A 20,312-nucleotide genomic window follows, 5' to 3' on the forward strand; every position below is an offset into this window, starting at 1 on the left:
CTCTGCGGCAATAGCAGATTGACCCTTTCAGAGGGACAGGAGCATCAAGCAAGAGACTTGTATAGAGCTTCACCTGCCAGCAAGGTGACCCCATCATCTCTTAGCCGGCCAGTGGCCAGCCTTCCCAGGGTGGGCTGAAGGAAGTGTTCAGAGCCCCCCACGGCTTGGAGAAACCGTGCAGTTTGGACAGGGGCACCAGAGTTGTGAAGTCTCTTAAGGCTACTTTAAGGGGCTCAAGCGAGAATGGAGAACCAAGCCTAGAGGCAGAGGGAGACTGAGGCCAGCCTGAAAGGCTGTTAGACTGCCCCCCCAGCATGCTGGTGAGGGGCTGGAGTTTGTACTTTTAAACTGCTGCCTTGGATACTTGGGTAACTTTTGGGTGAACAAGCGTAATTCTCTACTGAGACCTTCTGAATACCCTAATACAGGGTTGGGAGTGTACCTTAAACTGTCTCCCTTGGGTGGCCCAGGCTCTAAATGAGAGAGCAGTAGACTGCAGGAAGGAAGTGATATTGGGCAGCTGCCATGTCTGTGTCCGAAAAGGAGGAGCCCCTGGCTCAAGGTGTGAGGAAATGGATCTGAGAGTTCTTAGTGGCTCTCTGAGAGTTCTTACTGGTTCTCCAAGCATCCCAACACACAGCCACCCTTCGTGTGTGTGTGTGTGTGTGTGTGTGTGTGTGTGAGACATTCACATACTTGCTCAACAACCCTCCACAGCCACTCGAGAGGAGAAAGCAACCAGAAAGGCTGCTGGGTGGCACAGTGGGCAGAGTACTAGACTTGGAGTCAGGAAGACCCAAGTTCAAATCTTTCCTCAGACATTTCCTAGCTATGTGACTCTGGGAAAGTCAAAGCTTTCTCAGATTCCATTTCCTCACCTGACAAATGAGGCACAGTAATGCCTCCATCCCAGGCCTGTTGTAAGGATCAAATATGATGACCCATGCAGACCCTTGAGAAAGAGCAGAAACACCAAGGGCTTTGAACGAATGCTGCTGCTGGCCCCCAGCACCCTGTTACCGGGACCCCTTTTCACTGCATCACCTTAAATGCCTTCTCCATCCTTTCTCTCCAACGTCCTACAAAGTCCTGACTGACCCTTGGAGTAGCCACGCTTTGGAAAGTGTTTTCTAGACCGCGGAATTATTTATTATCTCATTCGGTCTCCTCACAACTCTGGGAGGTGGGAAAGTCAGAAATTATCACCAGCTCTGTCACATGCAAACAGACCAAGCTGCTAAGAGACCACCCAGAATTATATGGCTAGGAAGGCCCGCAGTCAGGACAAGAACCCAGGGATCCAGCTGCGTTAGACACTGTTCTTTTCTTTGCACAATATTGCTGATGGGCACTGTCACCTCACACCTGGATTATGACTGCCAGGTCTGACCTGGTGGTCTACACTACTTCAATCTCCTCTCCCCTCAATCTATTCTGTACGGGAGTTGGAGAAAGCTTCCCTGCTCAGGTCACAAGCCCACCTTCCTCTGCACATCTTTCAGGATCCCCTGCCATCTGGCTCCATGGAAGACGGCCCATGAATGCCCTGCTGGCAGAGCCAAGAATTGGTTCAACCAACGTTACCAAGCTAGTCCTATTCTGCGGCCCCAAAGCCTTGCCACCTGCCCCACCCCATGCCTTCAGGAGCTCCCAGTCTCTCCATCTTCCTGACAACTGAACTCTTCTATGGGTTGGAGTGAGAGCTCCTTGAAAGCAGGAACGCAGAGTGCTTGGCCCAGTGAGCGCTTAGCAAATGCTTTTTATTCATTCAGTTAGTCATACTCTGAGCCAGTGACCCCACTACTGGATGAGTACCCGCAGTCAGTCAAGGAACAGAAAAGGCCCATACACACCCAAACACTGCTAGAAGAACTTCTCATGGTAGCAAAAAGCCAGCAAGAAAGTAGATGACCAATGACTTGGAAACAAACTATGGTCTAGGAAGGTAAAGGACGAGGACTGCGGCAAATATGAGGAATTCAGAGAAACACAGAAAGACTCGCACGAACTGATGTAGAGCAAAGAAAGCAGGGCCAGAACAGGGCAATGGCTACACTCCTGTAGAGGAAGGCATCAGAAGACGGCCAAACTCAGATGAAAGGCAGTGGTCAATACTGGCTCCAAAGAATGCATAAGAAACACCTTCCTGTTCTCCAGAGAGGGGGCAAAATACAGGCATCGCAGCTACCAGCTGCCTGGCTTAGTTTTCTTCATGACAAAAGAAGGGGTTCTTTTTGCGTGATTTAAATGGGAATGTTGGGAAATATCTGTAAACACAAATCTGGCTCCATGTTCCCTTGTCAACCTTATCTGCCCCATACCCTAATACCAACCATTTCCACCCGCTGGACAAGTGGCCTCACTGGCTCCTGGCGCCATGTTGATTCCTACTTCCTTGGTCTTTGTTCTCGCTATTTTCATTAAGTAGAATGACAGCTACTCTCTCCTCTTCATTCCTCTGAATCAGGAGTTCTTAACCCGGGCTCTGTGATTTTTAAAAATATTTTGATCACTGCATTTCAAAAGAATTAGCTTCTATAATCCTCTGCATTCTACAAACATGACCCTGAGAAGGGTTCGTCCAGAGGCTTCACCAGCCTGTGGCCAAAGGGTGCATGCCCCAAGATGGTGAAGAAGCCCTGATCTCTACCCTATTCATCCTTTCCAGCTCCCTCCAGGCCCACAGCTTCTCTGGGAAAAGTATCTCCTCTCACCCACCCCAAGGGCTCCCTTTTTCCTTCCCCTTAAGTGCACTGAGTCAGTACCATGGTGTTTGGAGGGTCATCGACTCCGAAGACTGACTGTACTTCTCTGACCCTCCCCCACCAGAATAAAAACCTCGCCTATAAATCCAGAATGCCGCCCAATGATATTTTCCAGCAAATGTCAGAAACTTGAAATGGGAAGGCAGAATTCATCTACTCTCGTCCAACAAGTAACTGAAAATCCTTTCTATGACGTTCTGGAGAAACAGTCATTCAACCTTTGGAAGGTGTCTAAGGTGAGAGAGAGCCCACTGCACACTTCAGTAAGCCATTGCCCCTTGCACAGTTGTGACTTTTAAATAATAACGACCCCGATGATGATGATGATAAACGGCTAATACTGATCAGCACTTTGAGGTTCACATATCTCATTTGATCCTGAGAGGTAGGTGCTATTCTGATCCCCATCTTACAGAAGAGGAAACTGAGGCAGCCAGAGGTTAAGTGGCCTAGGTGCTAATAAGAATCCAGGAAAGGATTCAAGCACCAGCAATTCCTGACTCCAACTCCAGTGTGCTACCCACTGTGCCAAATCCCACCTCCTTGCACTGCCCATCCCCCATCTTCCGGGCCCTCTTCCACAAGGCGGCCCTTTAAGCATGTGAAGCTGGCTGTCACGTGCACCTTGAAGTCTTCTCTTCAGGCTAACAGGTCCTAGCTTCTTCAACTGACCTCCCCCCCCTCCCCCCGACCTGGCATGACTGAGACCTCTCATGGTCCTGGCCACCCTCTTCTGATACTGCCCAGCTTGTCAAACTCAGTGCCCAGAACTGAACAGAAACCCTCCAAATGGGGCCTGACCAGGTCAGGGCACCCAGAGCTCTGATCTCTCTGGGCCTCAGCACGACGCTTTTCTGGTGGCAGCTCAGTAAGTGTACATGTGCTTCTCTGGCCAACACACTGTTAGCTCCTATGGTGTTTGCCAACTGTCTACATGGAGATTTCACTGGGGGGCATAACCTACACTTGGGCCAACACAGAAACTTGTCTCACGTCTGTCCCTTCTACCCCCTCAGCTAGCCCAAAGGTAGGAAGGAAGCATACTTGGGAATCTTTTGCATGGGCTGAGCACAGAAAAGGCTCTCCTCCTTCCAGTCAAGTGCAGCTACATAAGGCAAAAGCCTGGCCTCAACTCTCTCTCCGAGATCCCAAATAACTGGTCAGAAGCCAACCTAGCAAGCACTCCCCAGGCGCCTGCTCTATATGAGCAGGCATCGTGTCAGACACTATGGAGAAGCGAAATCATCCCTACTCTCAAGGATCTTCCACTCCCTCAGGACATGGGACTGAACAGCTGAGCTGGCAGCCTGGATGCCCAGGGCTGGACACAGGAAGGGCAGTCAGGGACCAAGGACCCCTCATTTTACAGAAAGACAATTTACAGCAACAGAAGACAACGAACAGGACCAAGAGCAGCAGAAAAAGCCTTCTCAGGGTTGAGATGCCAGCTCAGAACCTGCTAAGGTTACAAAGAAATCCATGAGGAAAACACAGTGCCCATTATCTTGAGTGTTCTGGCTCGGGGTTAAGTTTCCCCAGACAAATGGATGGAAAGCTCAGACTCTCCGATCCGATGAGCAGTGGAGAACAAGTGATAAAACGAAATACCTGATTTTAGCTGCAGCAGGTCCTGAGGGCGGGCGCTGAGGTACAAGTTGTGGAAGGCTGGATGGGTAGACGGAGACCACTCCCATAACAGGGGCTACCATGCTCCAGGGGTTGGAAACATTGAGCCTCGGAGCAGACCTGGCCCCAGACAAGGAAGGCTTGCTGTAGGGTGCGTAGCCTGTATAGATCCCCATGGGGGCAGTCCGGTGGGTGGGCTGGGGCGTCACATACGCAGGGAGGTGGGTCATTGAGTGTCTGTAGCGGTTGTTGACAGGGCCAGACCCACTGTTTGCGAGGCACTGGTGGCAGGAGCAAGCCACTCCCGTGTGGCCAGGCACGGCGATGACAGCCGTCACGGGGTAAGTGGGACCCTGGCGGCGCTGCACGCGACGGCGGAAACTCGACGTCTTGTTAACCTGAGTGTAGGTGCTGGAATCCACATCGTAGTTGTAGCCCAGGGGAGACAGGTCAATGAGATGGTTCCCCACGGCCAGCTGCTGTTCCAGGTATTCACAGACGTTCATCTCATAGGCAGTCCAGACGCCATCATCATTCAGCCACTCCCAGATGATCCCCCTGCCCGGAGCCGACTGCTGAGGGTAGAGATGGCGCCGCACAGAACGCATGGTCCCTGTTTCAAAAGACATCAGACACAGGAGTGACAAGACGGTACATCTGCAAAGGGCAAAGGTTGGTGTAACAGGTGGCAAACAGCTGGTTTATATCACAGGCTGTTGTTCTTTTTTAATAAGTCAAACTTAAAGATGAAGTGGGAAAAGGAAATCCATCATTGGAGGTTCTCAGCAACTACATAATTCTCAGCTGACAAGTGCCTGAAGGTCCTCAAGCCCAACAGGTGCAGGCTGGGCTAGAGAGAGGCATCCTTCCTTCCCCACAGTTAAAGGAATAGGCTTAGCCCAGGCATGGCTCTTCAGAGAAGAGGCAGGAAGGAATGGCTATGCACATACTTGGGGGCTATTCTGGGAGCAAAGGGAAGGCTATAGAGACAGGAGGGAGAAAATGGATGTATGGGGGTAATCTAGACCAGGATGGGAGGCAGGGAAGGCAAAATACAAATCGCTATTTATTTTCCTGGATTTTGGTGGCCTTGAATCTTACTTGTTGCCATCTTATCTCAAACTGTGAAAAAAGTTCTTCACATCTTTGGAAGGATTAAGAGATGAGGATACCAAGTGGGGCCCAGGGAGGTGAAGTCACCTCGGTTCTAAGCGGCAGAGGCAGGCTTCAAACCCAGGTCCCGGGACCCCGAAGCCAAAATGCTGTCTACCGTCCCATACGGCCTTAAACAGCCTCCGTAGACCCCCAGGACTTCATTTATGAAACCAAATAGTAAGAGAGATGATCGTTAATGGTCCTTTCAGTTTTAACACTGAACATCCATGATTCCATAAAATCAGCTGCCAAGATCTCCAAGGACTTCACAAAACTCCTTCTCTGCCCAGCTGAAGATTGTATCACAAGGGCAGCTCATACAAGGCTCAGAAAACCCCTACCATCCCCTATCCTTCTTACATCACTACTTGAAAACAGTGAAGGGAGCTGGACACCCCAGATACGGCCTTCCTAGTCCTTCTCACTTGACCTACCCCCAACAGAGCTTCCACCTCCCTGTCAACACTTTTCCACTCTAGCCATTCAGAATGATGCCAGGTCTTCAGAAAATAAGGATTTGGCAAGAAAGAGAGGCAACAGAATAGAAACAGGCCTAGAAGGAAGCTGTCTATGAACACTTCCATCCTCAGCCATGGCTGGAGGCCCTCAGAAAAAACTGCCTCCCAATCCCCCCCTTCTTTCCCCACTGTGGTCATTCGGGTTCAACCTTAAGGGGAATCTCGGAGGCTCGTCAAAGAACACTGCGTTAGAGGTCAGGCCCTCAATCCATTAGGTAAGGGAATGAAGGCCAGCATATTTACTGACCTGAACTGGGTAACCATCCCCAAAGGAAAAGAAATACCCAGTAACCCTTGAGACACCCCAAATTTAAAGCATGATCCAAAGGAACCACCACAGCCAGTTTCTAGGGCCTAATTCTTGGGATTCTCTTTCATATTCTAGGTATGATAAAAAGTTTTCATTTTAGAAATGTTTTTTATTTCATCTGAACTAGTCAGGGAGGGGAGATCTGGCTGGACAGCCCTTCTGGCTCTGGGTGGGCTCCTACTAAATCCATAGATAAAGAGGACCTTTGATGTTGCTCAGAGACAGTCTCTCCTCTAGGAAGGAGAAAGTGAAAACAACTGGACAAATATTGTATTAGGCACCTCACACACTCCAGAACGGCAAGACTAAGACATGCCCCGTACACAGTCTCAAGGGAAAAAGGGACTCTGGAATAATCCGGGGTGCTTTCTGGACTGCCAGGGTAGCCGTGAGAACAGGGAGAGAGGTCCATAGAAGTGAAGGGAGGAGAAGAAGAGCTAAGCATCAACTCACAAGGGTTTCAGACTCTAGAATACAGGCCAAATACCAAGGCTGCAGGGCAGGCCTATCATCTAGCCAGAGTCAAAGTCTATCTAGTCCCTGCAAGGGAATCAATGCTATGGTAGTTTAAGACAAGAGAGTGACAAGACAACATCCATCAGAGACCTGTGGTGAAAATTCTGAATGTGGGGGAACTAAGCTGGGAACAGGCAAGTCAATTAAGAAGCTTCAAGGCTCTGTTCACATCCACCACCAACCAAAACGTGACCCGGGGGGAGGGATCAGGTGAAAAGGGAACCTGCTGGGCCCCAAAAGGGCTGGAAGAATAGATTATTGATCAATCAAAGGAGGGATACACCAGTTACTCATGAGACCCCCAACTAATTACTTCTGGTTCATTTGGGACAGCCAAGGCCTTGGCGCGCCTGCCCCGTCGGCAGCTGTCACTGGTCTGCAGGGATGGGGCTTGCACAGCTTCAAACACCAGCTTCCTGTTATTCACAGTATTTCCTTTTGAGAGACCCGAATAGAGTGAGGGCAGACACTAGCCTCTGAAAACAAGGGGAGTTAAAGCACAGAGGACACTGCCACGGGAGATTCTCCTACGTTCAAATCCCAGCAAGAAGGGCTTGGAGGTTTATGGGCAGCAATGGGCCTGATCCAGCCCCATACAAAGAAGTTCCAATAGGAAGGTGAAGAAATGTAGCCTGTGCCTCAACTTCCTCATCTGTCAAATGCCTCCAAGAGCTCCTAACCTTTAGCACCAGACAAACTTTAGCTCTCACCTCCCCAAAGATTATGAAGTCCAAGTAAAGACAGGGACTTTCCTGTATCCGCTACTGTGCACAGCAAAATAATGGGCACACAGTAGGTGCTCAATAAAGAATTCCACGAAATGAACAAATGTGGCATCAGTCATCCAATGAGGCAAAGGAAAACACTAGGAAGTGGGAGAAAAGGACAGAGGAAGCCAGTGTCTGCCAGAAGCAGACGGAATTTCCAGGCTCCGTGAAAGACACTTGTGGCTGATTCTTGGCTCACACGTGGCAGGTGAAAGTGTTTCTAACTACACTGGACGCAGAATGAACCAGATGGTGCAATGAATTATAAGTCCTGATGACCAGCTCTAGGCACTGATTGAAAATGCTCTCAAAAGTCTTCGGTCTTGAGGCTAAATTCTGAGAGCTTTGCCTGCCTAAAAATATCCAGGTCTTAAATAAAAACAAAATCTAAAACCACTAAAAACTGACCACCAAGCTGGGGCTCCAGCAGGCAGACAGTTCAGCAAAACTAACTATCTTCTGAGACCACCAACGACAGGGTGATGGGAGGAGAAGGGTAGAAGGAGGAGGAGAGAAAAGAGAGAGAGAATGGGAGGAAGAGAGAGGAAAAGGGAGGAGAGAGAGGAGGTGGGGAGAGAGAGGAAGAGAGGGGAGAGGGAAAGGAAGAGAGAAAGAAGGAGGAGACAGGAAGGGGGAGAGGGAGAGAGGCAGGAGAGAGAGCAAGGGAGAGAGGAAGGGGAGAGAGGAAGGGGGGAGAGGGAGAGAGGGAGAGGAAGAGAGGAAGGGGGGAGAGGGAGAGAGGAAGGGGAAGAGGGAGAGAGGAAGGGGGGAGAGGGAGAGAGGAAAGGGGGAGCGAGGAAAGGGGGAGAGAGGAAAGGGGGAGAGAGGAAGGGGAGAGGGAGAGAGGAAGGGGGAGAGGGGAAGGGGGAGAGAGGAAGGGGGAGAGAGGAAGGGGGGAGAGGGAGAGAGGAAGGAGAAGAGGGAGAAAGAGAAGGGGAGAGGGAGGATAGAAATTAAGTGTTAGGCAGAGGAGAGAGGGGGAAAAGTTGGCTGTGGCTATACTTGCTCTTGGTCTGTACCAGTGTTTGATACGGGGGCTGCAGGGGGTGGGGGTGGGGTGGTGTGTATTTTCCAAAGGATGTTCACTCTTATCTCTTAGTCTTTCAGTCAGAAATCAGCTGCAGGCTCCTGATTCATCTGAAGGTGCAAGCATTTACTAGGCATCCCCTATGGGCCATTCAGGCCTGGATGCCTGACTTGTTAGGGAAGTCAGTGACAAGGGTCTGGCCCTACCAGACATCCTAAGCCTTCTGAACCATTAAGACAGAAGTTCTTTCACTATGTCACCCAATGCAAAGTCATTGGATAGTCATTCCAAAGCCTTAAAAATCTGAGCATCTTAGGAATGAGGGAGGCTCCTTGCTTCCTTCCAACTCCCCAGCCCATCAATTCAAGAGGAAATGTCTCACCTGTGTCCTGACGAAACTGGGTCCAGCTGGGGAGGTCGATGATGTAGGGCGCCAGTGTGGGATCAGCTTGGCCCAAGGGAATACTAGTGGCCAAGCTTCCCAATCCATATCGCTGGCCCTTTTGAGTCATGAATTGCTGCTCTATATAGTTACAGACAGTTGCACTGTAGGGGTGCCACGTGCCCACCTCATCCTGCCATTCCCACACAGCCACCACTATAGGGCTGGGGTATGTGGCCATCTTCACGGGTGCCTGGCTCCCCAGAAGGTCTTCAAGCTACACCAGCTGGGCAGCGTCCCTGAAGCTCATTGCTTGTCACTTCCTTCAGACCTGAAAAGTGGAGAAACACAGCAGTTCTTAGGGCCCCATCTTGTGTGAGACGGATGCCTCAGAGGGAGACAGTGGAAGCTATCAGAAAAAAGGAGATGGTAGCTCCATTCCTGGTGCCTGGGAATCGTACCCCAAGAAGCAAAGGAGTTACTTTGGAAAGGCGTGAGACACATGACTAGAGTAAGGACTCCCTGTTCTACAAGAGCTGTGGAAAAACTGGAAAGTAATTTAGAATAAAATACAGTTACAGTTCCATTTCCCCAATGAGCTCCAGATGGATAAGCAAGCAATTAAAATATAAAAGATCATCGCATAAAAGAGAATGGAAGGAGGCATCTTTCACAACTGGAATTAATCGTAAAAGGAAAACTAGACATTTGTGATGGCACAAAATAAACCAGCTGTTACATGAACAAACATAAATGCATAGAGGAGAAAAGAGTAACGATCTCTGATAAAGATCTGAAATCCAAAATATAGAGAATGAGTACAAAGGTCTAAGAACAAGAGCCAGGCCACAATAACTGGACAGAGGATATGAACAGCTTTCCAAAGAAGACTTACCAACTCAACAGCCATTTCAAAGAATGCTCCAAATCACCTCTAAGAGGAATGTAAATCAAAACTAATCAAAACACCTGCCATCTATTGTGAAATGCCCAGAGAGGACAAAAGACAAAGACAGGAGGTGTCAGAGGGGCCACCGGAGGTCAGGCACACAAGGGACTGTTGGGGGATCTGTGAATGGGTCCAACCGTTCCAGGAAGAAATGGAAAGCTATATGAAGACAATCACTAACCCATACATAGCCTTTGACCTTGTGATACAACGGCTGGGTATATATCCTAAGGAGGTCAAAGATAAGGGTACAAACGCTGATGCCCAACGAACTTAGTGACCAATCTTGACTTCAGAAGACTGCAGGGAAAACACGCCTCCCTCCTCCCAATGAAGAAGTGGTATCCTGTTAAGTGGGGAATCAAGCGCACATTATCAGACAGAACCAAAGCACTAATTTGCCTTGTTTAGCTCCCCGATATTAGCACACCTCCTGGATGTGACCCCACAATCCTTAGCTCAGGCTCTTCTCACCACCCACCTGGACCACTACAATAGCCTCCCTGCCTCGAGTCTCTCCACAATCCATCCTCCACACTGCTGTCAAATGATTTTCCTAAAGCACAGTTACAACTGTCTCTCCTCAATAAACTCCAGTGGCTCCCTATTACCCCCACCATCAAATACAAACATTTCTGCTGGGCACTTAAAGCCCTTTGTGATCTGATACATTATTTTCTTTGTTGTATTTTGTGGGTTGGCCAAACCTGTCTTCTTGCTGTTCCCCATTCAGGACACTCCTCCATCTCGTACCTTCACCCCGGCTGTTCTCTGGCCTAGGGAGCACTCCCTCCTCACCTCTAGTCAGGTGGAATCTTTGGTTTCCTTCCAAACTCAGCTTGAACATTGTGGTCTCTCAAAATCACCTTGGATTTATTGACTCTGCACACATTCTGTATACACTTTTGTGCACATATCTCCTGGCTCTCTCCCCCAAGAGATTAGAAGCTCCTCAAGGGTAGGGAGGGTTTGTATCGCCAGCAATCAGCCCAGTGCCTGGGCACTCGCAGCCACTTAGCAAATACTTGTGGATCCATTGATGTGTTGTAAGGGAGTTTTATGTGTGTGGGGGGGGAGGGGGGTGTTAGTGGAGGAGTCACCAGGAACTGACAGCAATTTAAGAAAATAAATACTTGTTAAACAGAAGAAAAGTCAACTTTAAAAAAGGAACTGATAAAAAAATTGTTTAGAAGTGGTGCGGAGATGCGCTGAGTGGGGAGAATGCCGGAGGCACTGAGGCCAAGAATGCTCATGACTCGGCCCAAGGAACAGGATCGCCAGAGTTGATTTCGAAGGCAAACTGAACAGCCCGTGACGGAGTCCCAGCTCCAAATTACTAGATGATGTGGGTCTCTCTAGGTCTTTGTTTCCGTATGTGTAAAACAGCCCCAGCGACCCCTGCTACAAGAGCTCACGAATAACGCTGTCTATATGTACAGTGTCTTGCCATTAGTCATTCGTACTACCAAGATACTGGGCTTTCTAAGCAAACAACCTAAAGGGGGTGGGGGCAATCATTCTTGGTATTAGCTTTTAAGGGCCCTTAAAATAGGCCTGGCACTACAGAGCATCAACTCACAGGGGAAGCGAGGCTGAGGTCACGCTAAGAACCTGGAAAGAGAAGGAAAGGGAACTTGAGGAAATTCAAGAGAATCGGGGACTTGAAACTCAATAAAGAATTTACAGTTTCAAATCAGAAATCAGGAGCTCTTAGGGACTGAGCCACACTCCAGAGATGAGAAACCAGAGCTCAGAGCTGGCTGAGTGTATTCCAAACCAACCTGGAGGGTGACGAAAAGTGCATCACTGGCTCCAGCCCCACATCTGCCCGAAGCAGACCTGCCTCCCCTCGGGCCTCCGGATCCCTCCAACAAAAGCATCCTGGGGCACTGGGCCTCAAGAGTGAGACAGCCCAAAGGGAGCTCCCTTAAGTGTCTGGAATGAGCACCTTCACTCTATGCAAGGACATATCCTAGGGCTTGTATCAATTCCAATGAATAAAGCTTTAATTGTGAGCAGGGTGAGCTTCTGAACAGTCTTCTTAAGAGACAGAAGGAACTTCCCTTATCAACTAAGGCCTAGCCCTCTCAGGAAAGGGGATGTATCACAGGTTTGGGGGGAACTGAATCATCCTGGATGTTCTGAATTTCCCGTTTTACTGGAATAGCAGACTAGAGAGCACTTTATAGCCCCGCAATGCTCTTACACATACACACACTTCATTTGACCCTGGGAAATAGGTAGCTAGGCCAGGCATCATTTCCACTTTACAGATGTGGCAAGATGAGGTCTCATAGGCCTGTGCCCTCCCACTGCTTTAAGAAACTGACTGAAGGACAAAGAGTCAAGAATGGGGAGTTGGAGATGGTGGTATTCCCACTGTTGGCTCCTGAAGGTCACAGGGGATTACTGACCATGCTCTCCCGATACACCCCTTGGTGTTAGTCAGAGAACGGCAGGTTGGGATCATCATGCTGATGCTCTGGCCCTATTTACCAAGTGCCTAGTAGGGGCTAGGAACCATCCTAGGTGGTGGGGCTACAGAGACAATAAACCAAAACAGTGCCTGCCCTCAAGGAGCCTCCCTTCTGGCAGGTCAAGTTGTCTATAGACGAGGGCCAGAATGGCCCTGAGTCTCCAAGGTTATCTATCCCTTCCAATTGACACAGGACCATCTAGTGCTTAGGGAGTCATATTCTTCACATGAGGAAATGCCAACCAAGCCAGGAACAGGAAGCAACTCTCCAAGTCTGCTCTTTAATGCCCTTCAAATGGGCCTGGCACTACAGAGCATTCAGAAGGGACAGGCCCAGCCTAGACCCTGAGGTCAAGCTGAGCACCTGGAAGGGGAAGGAAGGAAAGCCAAAATTCTTCACAGTTTCTCAAAATGATCACCAGTCTTTTGAAAGCTTAAGAGGGGTTGGGGGGTGGGGGGCGAGGAGAGGGAGCAGGAGACAGGGGTGGAGACAACTGACGACAACTGGAGGTGCTCATTTAGGGTTAGAGGCAGAGGCACAGAGCCAGTCATTTAGGGTAAGGATTTGAAATGAATTTAAGGGTAGGGTTTGAGTCGGAGGTTCACATTTAGGTTTGGAGTGAGAAGCATTTAGGGTTAGCAGGAATTTAGGGTCCAACTTGAGGACCAGGTGGGAGATGAAAGATCTGAGACTGGGGTGGGGCTATGGGCTAGAAGAATAGCTGAGAAAGGAGTGGAAAGGGTGGGGAAATGCAAAGAACAGGGGCAGGGAGACAGGCAGCAGGGAGAGATGGGGGGCGTGGGGGACGACACACACAGGCAGTGGGGGGTCAGGCAGCAGGGGGAGAGGTGGGGGGGAAGACAGGCAGCAGGGGGAGACAGGCAGTGGAGGGACAGAGGGGGAGACAAGGAACAGGGGGACAGGCAGCGGCGGGGAGGACAGGCAGCAGGGGGATGGGCAGAGGGGGGGACAGGCAGCAGGGGGACAGGGAATGGGGGGACAGGTGATGGGACAGGAGAATAGACAGAGAACAGGTAAAGAGCATGCTGAGAGAAAGGGCAGCAGAGACGGAGCAGAGAATGAAGAACGGTGGAGAAGGAGCGGGAGAACAAACAGGGGTTAGAGGGGAGAGAGAAGCAACGAAATTACTGCAGCCAATTAGCTGATGTAGGCAGGGGCCTTAGATACACCAGGAATGGCTGGGCAGAGGCTTCTTATGTCGTCAGGAGATCAGAGCCCCTGCTCTGGCTCTGTCCGAATGGAGGAATTCTTCTCATTCCCCTGCACTATCAATGTTAATCCCACAATCAGCCTCCTATCAACTGCAGATATCATTAAATATCATTTCAAAAGCCCAATGAGTTTCAGTCCCTAGAAATGGGGACTGTTATCCTGAAGGGCAGGGGAGCCTGAGCCGAGCTTCCTCGTTCCCACCACAATCGGGTACCTTCGCTGCCCAAGCGTCTCATAAACAGCACACCTGAACACACAGGTGCATACAGGAACGCTTCCATGCTTCCTGAAAGGTAGCGGCATATGGCAAAGTCCTTCTCATCCTAGAAACCTTAAGGAGCCCTTAAGATCTCCAACACAAACAGCAGATCGACAGAGAAGCCCTCAGATCTGGGCGCCTTAGAGAACACACACGCAGCCCCTGCTGGTGCTCAAAGCTGCTAGAGAGGGCGGATCCACCAAAAAGCCTTTGGGGCGATGACAGTGACAGAGCTCTCATCTGACACCAATATAGAGGAGACCCACGGAAGGAGGTGGCAGGCTCTGTTGTGTCTGACTCTTTGGGACCCTGTCGATACCGTCTTTGGGGTTTGCTTGGCAAAGACACTGTCTGCCATTTCCTTCTCCAGTGGATTAAGGCAAACAGAGGCCAAGTGACTTGCCCAGAGTCACAGAGCAATTAAGTGTCTTAGGCTGGATCTGAACCCAGGTCTAACCACTGAGCCACCCGACAGCTACCCTGACTATTGCACAATTCAGTCTTCCATTAACCTTCCGCACGTGGCTGCAATTCAAGCTAAGCCCAATGTTCCATCTTCAAAGGACTCAGAGAATGTTTGGATACCAGCTTTCACCTTGCACAGACCGCCTGATGTGAAGGCAGGAGGCCAAAGCTCCAGTCCTGGCTTTACCAGCTACCGTGTAATCTTCCACTAAGTCACCAAACTTCTCTGGGCCTCAGTTTCCTCATCTGGAAAAAATGAAGGGGTTGTTCTAGAATGATCTCTAAGGTCCTTCCACCTTTGCTATTCTAAGATTCTGTGGTTAGGCACTTTAAATATTTAAGAACATATCATGTTTCCAGAAGAAAATCTCTCTTTAAAAATATGCCAACAATCACCAGTTGGGATGTACGTCAGCCCAGCAGTAATAGCACTGGAAACAGATTTGCCAAAGTTTACTCAAAACCTTCTTTCACACAGCAGCTCCAAGAGGCGTGCCAATGACTCAAATCAGATAACTGAACATTGCTGAGGAGATGGGCCACTGCCTATGCTATGCAAATGATCCTGGAAAACAGGAGGAAAGGGCTTCACCTTGGCGTCTAGAAAGGAATCTAGCCAGGGTGGCACTAACAGGCTTGGGCGTTTTCCACAGCTCCTTCCCCTGGGAGGGGAGGGCCCAGCATGGGCTGTATCTTCAGGATGCTGCCCTGTCAGAATTATGTGTGATTTGTGCCTGCCTTGGTCAGCAGACCAAGTGAGTTCCTCAGGAGATCAGGCAAGGAGAAATCGACTGTCAGAGTTTTAAGGAACCTTCAAGATGACTCAGGGCAGGAGCTCTTTTGTGTCACGGACCGTCCAGCAGGCCAGTAAAGCCTGTGGACCTCTTCTCAGAATAAGGCTTTTAAAGGCATCAAAGAAAAACACCTGAGATTACAAAGGACACCAATTACACTGAAATAGAGATGGGATTATCTCCCCACTCAAGAGTACTGATCCCTTAAAATCTATCCATCTGTGGATGCCAGGAAAAGAGTCCCTCATCTAGTGCCATCCCTTCGCAAAAGAGGAAACTGAGGCCCAGGGGAATTGATTTCTTCAAGGTCACACAGCAGACTTGAACTGGAATCCTCGGCCCTGTGCTCTTGACCTGAGTGACCTGAGTCCTCTGTTTCACTCTAAGGATCAGCTGGCACACTGGGCATCAGTCTCTAGCCCTGTAAGAGACACAAGGCCCCAAATGGCCTGGGAGCCCAACCTTCCCCTTACTCAGCGTATCTCGGGGACGTTTGATTTGGGTGCAGGTGCCAATACTAGGCCACAACCCCTCAGTGACTTGGCAGATGGTCTCCAAGTGTTGCTAGGACAGAAAAATTCCACACCCTAAGGTCAATCCAGCCCTAAGAATCTCCCAACATAGCTAGGCTGGTCCCTGGACAACAGATGTACAGTCTAGGCAGATACTCAAAGTCTTTCCAGCTTCTTTTCTGCTGGCAGAGTCTCTAAGGGCCCAGGGTGGACTCTGTGCCCTGAGGAGGCATAAGAGGATTTTAATGGAGATGAAAAGAACTTTCATCTAAACCAAAGACAGCCCAGGGTCCTCTGATTCTGACTCGATTAACAGCCTGTTCCCTCAAAGTCCTACCATCAGGACAACCAGGCTTCAGCCTTGCTCTTCCATGCTGTGCCACCTTAGGAGTCAAGGCAGGACCCAGTAAGATTAAAGGCAACTCCACATGATAGAACATGTCACCAGGTTGATTACATAAGGAAACCCAACAGTATAGCCTCTGGGCCTCCCCAGGTGGCTTCAGGAGACTTCCTAATGCCCAGTGTTGAGAGATACTCTGATTGTTTTAAAATGCACCAAAGCTACAGAAGACAAAAAAAATCCTTCATTTAAAAACCAAAAAACAAGTTTCCCTTCTAGACTTTAATGACAAGTGACCTTCACTTGAGGGGGCCAGTCTCCAAATGGGAGAGCAGTAAAGGTAATCCTCTAAGACTGGTTCAACAACACAAGCAGCTGGCAGAAAGCCACCCTAATTTACATACCGTCCATCGTTTCCCTCCCCCCCCCAACTCCCACACACGCCCCCAATCTCCTTTGTCAAAGCCACTCTGGGAAGGCAAAATCCAAAGCTAAAGTGTCCCATCCATCCTGGCCTTTTCTCCTTTTCTCTCTGGAGAACTGGCACAAGCTGGAGACATGGAAGGGAAACTCTTGGTTTGATTTGCATTTTGATATAAAACATGAGCTACAGAAACCAGGCCAATCTCAAAGGCTTGCTGACTCAGCCCCACAAATTCCAAGGCCCATCTGTGTCTGTCTGCCAACCAACGACAAGGGAGATCAGATTTTAATTGAAAAACAGCAGCGATGGAAACAGAAAGCACAGCTGTTGAATGGCCTCCCTGCAGCTGGGGTACTAGTAACACAGGCATATTCGTTTCCAAAGAGCCCTGGATCACACACAAGCCTCTTCTCAGCAGCAAACTGAGGGAACACCACAAGTTCACATCCTAGCCCTTGGATCTGAGAACCCACATCAAATCTCCTTTCCCCATGTGTCAGATGGGGAAAAAGCAAGTTCCGAGCACAGCCATTCAGCAAAGCAAAGAAAGGCGCTAAGGTCCCTGATTTCAAGCCACCAGGAATCCTAGGGTTGGGTGGCAAGCAGTAGCATTAGTATGGACTCACCGTGTTATTTTCCCTTAAAGAAAGAGTACAGGAGACCCGGACCTCACCAATGTTTCTTGCTACTGCATGAGTTGATTGGACAGTGCAGGTCTGATGGGAAGGACTGTTCACCGCCTCCCCCCGTCCCCCCCCCAAAGTGTGCGTGTAAGGGAGGTGGGGAAAATCCAATGGACTCTGAGGGCTTTATGCATATTTGTTCATGGGCTCCATCAGTCCTTTCAAGCTTGTACATCTGCAAGTGCCAATATGCTTTTAGGGAAAGGAGGGGAACAAGCATTTATTCATCGCCGACTGTGTGGCAAGCACACTGTTCAGTGCTTTACAAATATTATATCATTTAATCCTCACAATAATCCGGGGAGGTAGGTACTGCTATTATCCCAGAAAGGCAGAGGTTAAGTGACTTGCCCAGGGTCACACAGCTAGTGCCCGAAGCTACATATGAATTGGGTCTCTCTGACTCTCACCACTACACCTAACTAGCTGCCTCTTAGGACACTGTGTGCCTAAGCAGGAGCTGGGTAGCCTGTGACACATTTGGGGAAACGTAGATGTAGGCTATCTCTAAACTTCATTCTGGAAATCTCCCCAAATTAAAAGTTTAAGATGAAGACAAAGAACCAAAGTGAGAATACTTACCCTGTTATGGTCAATTTGGTCTGTGTGAGCCTGGGGTGCTCGCTAGGTTCCTGGCTAGACACCCAAATTACTCTGCAGTTATTCCTTATATATTTTTCACCGGTTAATATTTTTGCTTCATTAGAACGTAGGCTCCTCCTGAGCAAGGGCTGCTCCATTTTTTTTTTCTTTGTATTCCCAGTGCCTAGCATAGCAGCACATCCTAGGCGCTTAATAAATATTTGCTGAATCGGAAAATGTGCAAAATCAGCCTTTCCACCAGCAGGGAATTTGCCTTCTGAGCTTAAGGAAGTCGAATCTATAATTCTGCAAGGGAAGTTAGCCTAGCCCCACCAAAAAAGGAGGATTAAAAAGGGGAAACTTTAAAACAAAAACTGCAACCTCCAGAAGCCTGAGCAGGTCCGGAGCTTTTCTACCCCAGGGAAAAGAAACCAGGGAAGGAGAGAAAACCGAGATGACTCACGAGCCTCCCCGCATCCCAGAAGTGCCGGGCGGTGACCCAGGAACTGTGACCCCAATCAGCGCAGGGATGTGACCGGTCAGCAGCCCGGCCTCGGGGACCACTCGTCCCCCGGGGGTGGATGGGGATCACTTCGGGAAGGTACCTCCAACGTCGACCAGATGAGCCCCAAGTCCCGCTCCAGCCCACCGCCCCCGGCGCTGCCGAACCTCGAATCCCCTCGGTGCCCCGCCCCCTCCCTCGGTGCCCCGCCCCTTCCCCTGAGCCCCACTCCTTGCTGTCTCCCCTTCGCAGTCCCTTAGCCTACCCCGCCCCCTCCCCCATTGCCCCGCCCCTTCCCAATACCCTTCCTCTGGTTCCCCCCTCCGTGCTGTCTCCCCTTCGCCGCCCCTTAGCCCACCCTGCCCCCTCCTCAAGCCTCCCCGTCGCTGCTCCCTCCCCACCCAGCACTCTTCCTCACGCCCCCTCCTCCTCCGGGTCCCCCTTCCCCACCCCGTCCTCCTTCCCCAATTCTCCCCCTTGTTGCGCCCTCCCCACCCCGCCCCCTGGACGGGGCCTGTTCCTCCTGCGCCGGGCGCTTTCTTACCGGGGTTCCGGGTGGCCTGGCCGGCAGCAGGGACCGGTCCGGTCCAGGCTGGGCTCAGTTCCGAGGCAGGGCCGAGGAGAGGGATGGGAAGCAGCTACACTGAAACCCCGGCGTCGTCGCTCCCCAGGCCCGCCAATGCGCATGCCCCGGCGCGCGACCCTCTGGGAATTGTAGTCCCGAGGGCGGGGCCGACGGCCACCCTCACCTGTTCGGACTCTTCCGGAGCAGGGGCGGAGCCCCGAGCACGCGTGCGCAGGCCAGGTTCGGGTTCGGGAGGGCGGAGCTGACTCAGGAGGAGGGCCCCGAAGGGCGGGGCCAAGAAACTGAAACCAGAAGCGGGGCTGTGAGGACGCGTGGTTCCCGGAGACCGAAGTGTTGGCTTGCAGGCACCGCTTCTGGGCTCCGCTCTACAGTGTACACAGCGGTTTCCGCTTCCTTTCTGCTAACTTTGTAAACTCTCTGCAGCCCGGCATCTGACCTCGTGGTGCCACCGAAACTGCCCTCTCCAGAGTGACCAGTGATCTCCAAATGCCCTGATCCAGCGGCCTCTTCGCGGCCCTCTGCAGCCTTGGACACTGTCCATCACTCTCGCCTCTTGATTCTCTCTTCCCCCTAGGTTTTCTGGACATCCCCTTCCCTCTGGTGCTCCTCCTATCTCTTTGACCGCTCCTTCTCTGTCTCCTTGGCTGGATCTGTTGGGGTGCTTGTGCTTGGACCCCAATTCCAAGATCACATTTCCCCCTAACTTCAAAGTACCATTTCTGATGGTTTTCTCTCAAGCCCAAGGACACTGTGCCTAGCAATAACTCATGAGTGGGCCCCAGTAAGACAAACTGTCTTTTCAGGTCGCAAGAACAAGCTGACCTCTGAAGAAATTCTCTGGTAACCACAGAATTATCATGTATTGATTCCCAAAGTTATAATATTCAATCCAGAGGTCAAGCTATAGACATCAACTCTCAAAGCTATCTTGCTACAGACAGAACAGGCCAAAAATACATCCCTGAGAAACCTCTTTCCCTGGTTTCCAGTAGTGAATAACACCGGGACCGAGGTTCTAAGTTGTCACCTCATTAGCATATCTGCCATATAATCCTCTGCTTTTCCTATATAAGTTTTAGCATCCTTCCTGTTAGGTTGCAGGTCCCTTGAGAACTCTGGAAAGCTGAAAAAGCATAACAGTCTTTGCCACCTTGACTTAAAGAACGCTTAAGTCTGTAAATTCATTCCAGACCACCCTATCTAGTACTGGGGTCCCTGAACCTCTCAAACCTCTTCAGAGCCTCCTCCAGAGCATAACCCCTAATCCCAGGCTCCCCCAGGAATTTGTCCTGGGCACGCTTCTGTTCTCCCTTTCTACTAACTATATCATTTGGTGATGTCATCAGCACCCAGAGATTTAATTACCTTCTCTAAGCTGATGCTTCTCAAATCCACTATCTCCCCTAACGTCTCTCCTGACCTCCAGTCTTACAGCTT

General features: G+C 50.3%; 1 protein-coding gene across 2 annotated transcripts in view; it reads right to left on the bottom strand.

Moving 5' to 3' along the window:
• The window catches only part of DTX2 (deltex E3 ubiquitin ligase 2), a 49,043-nt gene extending 30,003 nt beyond the window's left edge, over positions 1 to 19,040 (bottom strand). The window contains exons 1-3 of one of the 2 annotated variants that reach the window (XM_036769136.1): positions 18,834 to 19,040; positions 9,067 to 9,397; positions 4,374 to 5,004 (exon numbers count right to left, since the gene is read on the bottom strand). In XM_036769136.1, coding sequence (XP_036625031.1) covers positions 4,374 to 5,004; positions 9,067 to 9,307 — 872 coding nt within the window. In that variant the 5' untranslated portion in view covers positions 9,308 to 9,397; positions 18,834 to 19,040. The remainder of the gene's footprint in view (positions 1 to 4,373; positions 5,005 to 9,066; positions 9,398 to 18,833) is intronic. The other variant, XM_036769135.1, reaches the window with a different exon arrangement.
• Between the last annotated feature and the right edge of the window lie 1,272 nt (positions 19,041 to 20,312).

Source organism: Trichosurus vulpecula, chromosome 7, assembly GCF_011100635.1.
Source record: "Trichosurus vulpecula isolate mTriVul1 chromosome 7, mTriVul1.pri, whole genome shotgun sequence".
Taxonomy (NCBI): domain Eukaryota; kingdom Metazoa; phylum Chordata; class Mammalia; order Diprotodontia; family Phalangeridae; genus Trichosurus; species Trichosurus vulpecula.